The sequence below is a fragment of the Leopardus geoffroyi genome, chromosome C1 (genome assembly GCF_018350155.1).
Source record: "Leopardus geoffroyi isolate Oge1 chromosome C1, O.geoffroyi_Oge1_pat1.0, whole genome shotgun sequence".
Lineage (NCBI taxonomy): Eukaryota > Metazoa > Chordata > Mammalia > Carnivora > Felidae > Leopardus > Leopardus geoffroyi.
In genome coordinates, this window is record NC_059328.1 from 193,043,467 (window position 1) to 193,051,887 (window position 8,421).

The 8,421-nt window shown below is 48.6% G+C and overlaps 1 protein-coding gene across 3 annotated transcripts in view; it reads right to left on the reverse strand.

Annotated features, from left to right (window-relative positions):
- Positions 1–7,575, reverse strand: part of KLF7 (Kruppel like factor 7) — a 91,938-nt gene extending 84,363 nt beyond the window's left edge. The window contains exon 1 of one of the 3 annotated variants that reach the window (XM_045480955.1): positions 6,891–7,575. In XM_045480955.1, the coding sequence (XP_045336911.1) occupies positions 6,891–6,992 (102 nt within the window). In that variant the 5' untranslated portion in view covers positions 6,993–7,575. The remainder of the gene's footprint in view (positions 1–6,890) is intronic. The other 2 variants (XM_045480956.1, XM_045480954.1) reach the window with 2 other exon arrangements.
- Between the last annotated feature and the right edge of the window lie 846 nt (positions 7,576–8,421).

Sequence of the window (8,421 nt, forward strand, 5' to 3'; positions counted from 1 at the left end):
TAAAAGTGGAAAAGGGATTAAATCATACACATAAGCCTTAGCCAAGAAAACCAAGAGCTTCGTTTAGGCCCCAGATAATTCCAAAATTCCATGTACTAGTACTGTTCTAAGTAAAAAGGGCATTTTCTTGTTCCCTTAAAGGGGAGAGAGGACAAGAGAGAGGAAGAAAAAATGAGAAGTGACTCAAATTATATTCAGACAGTGTAACAAAAAGCAAGCAAACTGATGTGGGCATCCAAAAGGGTCCTGAGCCCTGGAATCACCAGCGCTGTTAACCACAGGTGTATGACCTTGGAGGGTTCAATGCCTCATCTGCTTTAACAACCACTTGGTCCAACACTACAGTCTTTGAACTGAAGAAACCAAGACCCTTTTCAGGATTTGAAATTCCAAGATTCTATGTTCCTAGGTTTCGTACGAGGCCTGCGGCCTGACTTTCAATATGGACCCTCAGGGAATGTCAATAAACCCAAATTCAGAAATAGATATCGCATGTGGCTCTACATTAATTATTTTAATTACCTCTAATCATTTCCGAATGACACAGACATGGATGCTGTTTCCTGGCCATTATGGACATGTGTATTCACACTGTATACTCATCTGCCCTACAAGGGCCACCAGCCCCGACAGGCCATTAGCTAAAAGAGCAACAGGAAGTAGTAAATCTAAGGCACACTTTATGAACAAGGTTGTAGCAAAGTGGGGAAACACAGATAGGCATAGGGCAGTACTCAAAAACTCACAAGACTTACAATTTCTTTTTCTGGCAGTTATGTTCTGATTCTGTACCACTGAATTTTGAACACGTTGACTTTCCCCTACTGGGAGTCCAGCTTAGAGGGCAGATATGTAGTAAAAAGTACCTGCAGTGTAACCTTCACTCACAAGCTTATATCCAAGTCAACTCTGCATCACCCCAAGAGTCTCTTTGCACCTAACCAGCATTAAGAAAGGACTAAGTCTTTACTGTGACATATTTTCCATATTTTAACATAAATAAACAAAGAGAATCTCACAAGGTGTGACCGACTGCATTCACCAGCTCAATCAGGAACAGTATCGCCATGAAATCAGAAGTCACCCACACCTCAAGCAGGCTGATACTGGACCCCTAACCAAGACTGCTGCGGACTCTTGGCTGTGATACCAACGTTACGACGCATGTGGTGGCGAGGACAGCTAGAAGCTGCTCTATTGCAGGGAGAAATGGACACAACACCCTTAGCAGGACGCTTAGCAAGTTCTCCGGCACGCCAAAATGCCAAGGGAGGAAAACAAAAAGGAGTCAAGATGGTAGAAATAACCCTCCAAATGAGCAGCAACAGATAAAGGCAAGGAAGGGGAAGGAACATGATCACGACCGTGTTTAAGTGAAAGCATATCCTGGTAAAGGCAATGCTTCATTTATTTGGGGAACTCTTACACTAAATTGGGAAAGGACAGTTTCTCAGGTGGATGCTCTAGGGTGAGCACACGATGTAACAGGGTAGAGGGGTGTTTCTTAAGTTGCCCACGTTACATGAAATGCTCATGATTAGGTACTGCAAATCGTTCCACGGATTTTAAGCTACTAGTAGTTGTAGAGCTTCCTAATCTCTGTACTTGTTAAGATTCAGCAGTTTGGGTTAAAATGTTTCTACTTGTTTATGCTAAGTAAGCATTCAGATGATTCAGGAAAACAAAGGGATTTCTTTGCAGAGACCAAATCTCCACCCCTCACTCTCCTGGCACCACTCAGGTTAAATCGGGGAGCTGTCCTAAACTTTCAGCAAATCCTAATTCCAACATACATGCTAACTGACGTACTGAGTGAACAGAATCACAGAGTAGTCTGCGTTCACCAGTCACAGAGTCCAGCATAGGAGATAAAGAACTCCTTGCCCACTACTACAAACTGCAGAGATAGGGGGCGTCAGCCATTCGATCAACACGAGCCAGTTGGGGCTGGCCAGAGTAAACTGTATTTTCCTTTGCCCAACGGGCACAGAGTGATTAAAGAAGAGTGCAATGCCTTCTTGGACTCAAAAAGTTAAAATACAGGAATTCTCTGAAGGGAGAAGAATCTGAAGATTTATAAGAGTGGCTACTAAAAGCCCCATTAGGACCCTCTCTAAACTAGTCCCATTTAAGTGGAGAGGCAAAGAGCCCCCACTGGCATTTATATTTAAAATGGGCTGGAAGAGAGGAAGAACCCACATCTGAACACTGAAGGTCTCTGACATACCCACACATAAATCATTTCAGGGTGAGGCTGTCACAGTGCATCTTCTGCTCTGTCCTTTAAATGGATTGGACCCCAACATCACATTCTCCTCAGGGTAGGGGGGGGGGTGGTGGGAGTTGCATGGAGAACAAAGAAGTCACCATTTCCTTTATCCCCCCACGGAAGACAGATGTAATGAGAATATCTGCAGTGTAGCATCCACTCCCTTTAACATACTAAACTACAAACAGGTAGATGGAATGATCGTGTTCATGACCCCTAAATCGACACAAAGATGTCTCCATTAAAAAGAACACGGAAAGAATCTATTAAAGAAAGGCTAAGTGTGTGATTGATTGCATACACATGTGCTTTCATTTGTAAAGCTACATTTACTTAGTGACTGCATCCTTATGAAGAACATCTGAATTACAGGACAGTTTTCTTTTCCTTTTTTTTTTTTTTTTTTTCATCTCCCAAGTCATTATTTCAAATTAAAAAAAAAATAGATTGATGGTAACTAAAGAGCACCCACATAACATACGAAAAGGCAAAAAAGCCAGCTAGTTTATCCTTTCAGTGTGGTTAGCTAGGCTCCTTTGTGTCTACAAATTTCCCTGGGTGGTGCTGTTGCCAAGAAATTCTAATTCATGACAAGGTTTTCTGCAAATTGGGGACAGAGGCAAACCTACAGATGCAGGGACCCTACAGTTTGCTTTGTCTTTCTGGCTGAGACAGCACCTAGCCGCTCAGGCCTGTAGAAGGCAGGGCACAGGCCAGAGCACCAAAAAGGGGAAGAAGCAATGTAGCTCAGAGAACAAATCCCATCCCTGGTATCATGAGGCTGTTCTTGGAAGGCAACCATTTTTGTAGGTTGTCCCCTAGAGATGCCTCGTATCAAAAGCCCTTGTAACAAGCGTTACAGGGTGCCTGAAACCAAGATGAAATTGCAGTGTTATGGGGACACTTTAGTTCTCACTAAAGTGCCATTAGTTTAAAACAATGGGGGAATGGGGGGAGGAGGGAGGAATGTTCTATGATTTATTTATTTGTTTCCAGTAGCAGTGGAAAATTTTCTCTGAGCAAAAAGGAGGCCTGAAACTGACCCCATCTGCCAATTATGAATCAGCATTAATGACAAGCATAATTCCATAAGAGTTTTCAAGCAAACATACCATGCTCCTCAATGACATGAAGCAAAGCTAAGTGCAAATAACAACTTAGAACTTCATTACTTGACCCGCACTCCTGAAAGAGCAGGCGAGGCATGGAAAATATATCCAGATTCTAAAAGTCTTCGTAGCTTCTCGGAGAAAAATAACCAAGTGTATCATATCAAATCCTTTTTATTTTCCAAGGCAACAGCGGGTCCAGAAAAATCATGATTTCTATTGGCAACAAAACTCATGAATGTGTTTCCTTTTATCCATCAGCAAGTGGTACCCTATACGCTACTCCAGCTTCTGTCCTACCTTTGACTTTTTTCTACTTTTGCTCAGACAGCTCTTGGAAAATTTCCTGCAAGTTTCCAAAGAACTTAAGGCTGGTAGCCTTAAGAGTTGTGCGTCAGCTGAATTCCATAAAATAATAGACCACAGAAGCACAGTGTAATTTACAGTTATATGACAGGCAGAGATGATGTTACTTGGGCCAAGTGCTTAAGTATGCAGTCAGAGCCGGGGAATGGAGAGCTGTTAATGTAGGATGTCCATCTGGATTTTAAAATTACACCGGCAATGATTTTCAGACTTGGAGCTGTATGTTGCTATAGACATCACTGCCTGAAAGCCCAATGTCAAAATGACGACCCCTGTGACAGCAGGACCATCCCAAGCTCACTGACGGTTAAGCAGGACGATGATCCCAGACCCCAGTTTAAAATAACATCCCCAAATAGTCCATCTTTAATTTTCAAAGGCACAGATGTTCTTGGGTTTATCATCCAAGCCACTCTTTCTCTACAAACCAAATCAGATTATTAGAATCTCTGTATTTCGTTCATCTCAAGGCCAGGTACACTGTTCACTTTCAGAGAACATCTAATAATTGCTCCCCATTTGACCTCTAAAATCTGATTACCCCAGAGCATCAGGAAACTTCCTCCTGCCTGGGGTTCTTTGCAACAACCTTCTTAAGCCATTTTGAGCAAAGGAGTCTCAAAATTTCACCATCTGATGGTTGATTTGGCCCCAGCAGTTGCATATAACCATCCCCCTCTCCTTACACACAGAAGCAGCAAAGGGTGGGGGAGGGGAGGGCCAAGGAGAGGGAGGAAGGAAGAGATGGAGGTTGGAGGTTTTGTCATCAGCATGAACTTAAGAGTCATAGTCACCTTTAAAGAGAGCAGTTGTGACTATAGAGAGCAGGGCAGAAAGGTCCTTGGAGTGATATCTTCTTTAGTAGTGCTTCCCCACAAGTTATGTTTCGGCATAGACTATGAGCATGCTTCTCAAACAGCTTGGCAAAGGGTCTTAAGGTAACAGTAGTTGCCAGTTGGAGAGGGTTAAGGCAAGAAGTAAGGAGGGAGGTGTGTGTGTTGGGGGGGGGGGCGGTGATATTCCTTGGCCTGCGGTAGAAACTAAGCTAGAGTTTCCTTGAAGGAGGTGAGTGGAGACGGGTAGAGAGAGAAGGGGGAAGGAAAAGCAGAGAAGGCTTCTAAGGAAACAATAGATCTAACACATCCCGAATTATCAAACCAGTGATGCTTCTTTACATATCCAGACTTTCTCCTAGACGCTCTAAACCAGATCTAGAAAAGCAGGTTTCCTCTGGAGCGGCCTTCCCCCAAAGCAGGCTTTACTACTGTGAAAACTTGAACCAAAACAAAGTTGTGTGATTCATCAGAAGGGAACGCCGTAACAAATAAAGCCAACTTTCTTCCCTCCAACACTGCTTAACAGTTAGTCACAAACAAGGGCTGCCTTGGGCAGGCTGACTAAATCAACAGATTCCCTACCCTAACCTGTCTAGACGGTCGTTTAATACGCAACCGGTTCGACACCAGTGGGCTGACAATGTGAAATGGAGGCTATTTCAGAAAATGAAATTCTGGCCACATTTTGGCTTAATTAGCATGTGAAATAAAAGGAGGAAAAGATCTAGCGAGACCCTTCATGAGACAGTCTCATTAAGGATGGGGGGGGGGGGGCGGAGGAAGGATACACTGAAGAAATGCCTTGCGCTAAAAACGTATGAACTATGTGTGCACTGAGAGACAAAGTCGAGTGTATCCGCCAGCATCCCTGGGCAGCAACATACATGTGGACACAGGGGCCGGTACCTGGAGGAAAACTCACAGCCTCTAACCAGGGGAGAACAGTTAACTAGTAACAAAGGTACAGTCAGAGGATGGGCTTTGCCCCTCTTCACCCTACACCAAAAGCCAAACCTCACGCGCGAAAGCGGCAACTGTTACTTCCCAGCCTCGAGCTGGCAAATCCCGCTTTGGATCCTGGCAGGAGAAATTCAGCCGTTCATTAGCCTTAACAAGCTGCTGTCATGGAGCGAAGTTACATGAGCAGCCACACACCGAGCCTCTCTCGGTCTTCCCCAAGGGCAGGCTGGTTTCTCCAGGACGGACTGTGCGAGTTCACACTTCCGATGTGCAAACCCAGCCTGTGTTCTTGGACGTTCCATGGGGCACAGTGTAGTATTTTTAAAGGATACCCCAACCCTCCGCCCCCCACCCACCATCTTTCCTGCAGAGTGTTCCTTCAGCAGCTCCTAATCCATGCTGAGAAAACCACTGTTTCCGCAGCAGATCTAGCACTTTCCACTGACCAGCACTTTCTTTATTCCACTTCACAAAGCCCGGTGAACTTGTCACCAGACCCACTTTGCCCTCAGTGGGACGCCTAGCCAACTTGGCATCGGTGCCCTTCAGCATCATAGGAGTTTCTTAACTAGTCCTCTAAGACAAAGTCAGAGGCACGGAAGCACATACCACCCTTTGTCAGAGGTTGTGCTGTCTAACTAGGGAGGGACCCCAAACAAAAAAAGAGAAACAGGGACACATACAGAGGCATCGCACTGGGGAAACCTACAATGCATGGTCAGCGTTAGGTAGATACATCTTCCCGTGCTCCTCCTAGATATCCTGGAATATCTTTTGTCACTGGGCTCCTCTCCCCTCTGTCCACCTCCTCAATCTCAAAATCAAGTTTCTCTCTTGTCTTGACACTGGCTAATTACTGGGAAAACACTCCGCTATGCTCCTACCTCCTGACCCCCATCTGACGGTCGTCAGCACCAGTTGAAAGAACTGAACCCGATTTAAGGTACCAAGCAAGTAGAGCTCGAGCACGTAGGGACGCGGTATCCTGGCATTAATGGCTCATCGAGCCCCAAACCACCTTTCCACCCGGTTCCTCCGAACCCCAGAAGTTACGCAGGTCTGTGCTGGGGACAGTGAGCCCGACAACGTGTGCGCAAGGATGTGTGTTGGTGACTGAAACGCAGGCAGCTCAGACCGGCTGCTCAGCTCAGCACGCTAAGGGGTTAGAGGGTGGGTGGAGAGGTAAGCGCAGATGACTGTTTCCGAAAACATTTTAACCAACAAACAGCCAAAAAAGGGTGGGGGGAATAAAACAAACAAACAAAAAATTCAACCCCGAGCCCACACCAACGCAGCCCCTGCGCCTCCGCCGCCACCACACGATTTACACAAGTAATTTAAATCATTCACCTGCTGCCAGGTCTCCTCCAGGGATGGCAAAGCTGAGAAGTAGCCGGTGTCGTGGACAAGTTGTAGCTCCTGGAATATACTATAACTAGCCAACACGTCCATGCTGCTGCTGCCGGGCAAAACGGGAGGAGAAACCCTCCCCCGAACACAGTTGGGTCTGTTTGTTTGTCAGTCTGTCTGGCTCACCCCCCAAGAAGGCAGACATCCAGTGGCCCTTTTGTTTTGTTTTGTTTCAGTCAACTAAAAAGGAAAAAAAAATCAATGCAGGAGAGAGGAAGAGAGGAGGTGAGAGAGGAGAGAGTGAGTGGGGTGGATGGAGAGAGGCATCCAGCGTGTACAAGTGCAGACCGCTGCCAGGAAAAGGGGACTTCTCCACGGGAGTAACAATTCCCTTCCAGGGCTCTAATCACTCCAGCTCGTGGATCAGGAAGGGGGATGCAAACTCACTGACACGAAGCTGCCATCTATTTCTGCAGCGCTGTTCGCTCCTAATGCAATCTTTGCTCTTTATTTTGGGAGGTTGCATTTTTTTTTTCTCGCGATCGCTTCTCTCCCCCCCCCACCCCCCCGTCCCTTCCCTCCCCACCCCCCACCCCATCCTTGCTAGTTTGTAGTCTCTCCCCCCTCCTTTTCTCCTCCTCCTGCTCTTCCCCCTCCCCAAACTCCCCCCCTCCGCCTGGCTCTCCGCGCAGCCGTGGGATCTCGGAGGAGGGCGTCCATTAGGCCGCGTGTGACCATGTAAGGTAAACAGGGGGCTCATGAAGTCACTGAGGACCAATGGGGAGCGCGGAGCGGGGTCCGGGGCGGGGCTCGGCTCTGGCGGCGAGCGCGGATTGGCGGGCTGCGGATCTCCCTGCTGCCTTACAAGGCGGTGCGAGGCGAGCTATTTTTAGAGGGCTATATAAGGGGGCTGAGGCGGCCGCGCGGCGGCCGGGGAGCGCGAGCGCGAGGGACGGGGAGGGCCGCGGCGACACTCGCGCCGGCTCCCGGGACGCCGAGGCGGCCGGGCTTGGGCCGCGCGCCGGCCTCCGACCTTCGCTTCGGTGCCTGGCGGAGCCCCGGGCGCCGGGAGCCTGCGCCCCTCGGAGGGGCGGGGTCGCGTGTCGCCTTCCTGGCGGTGACGCGGCCGGTCAGGAGGTGAAAGTCCAGAATGCGGGGTTAGGATGCCTCCTGGAGGAGGAGCGGGGCGGGAGCCCGGCGGAGCTGCCGTCGGGGGGTGGGGGAGGAGGTAGTGACACTTCCCACTCCGCCCGGCTCCGGGACCCGGGGGCGGAGAGCCGCGAGGGAGAGGCGTGCGAAGGGGGGGGAGGGGGGGCTCACTAAAAAATAAACCGAGAAAGAAAGAAAAAGGTCCCCAAAGCCCTTTCACAAATTGCCCACAGGCTGCCAGGGCGCAGGAAGAAGCGCCCGAGGAGGAAGTGGCACACAATGGAACCGAACAAAGGGGAGCGGCGCGGAGACAACGACCGGCGCCCGCCCCCCGCACGCAGTCCCCGCCCCGGTGCGCGCCGCCAGCCGTCCTCCCCTCGCT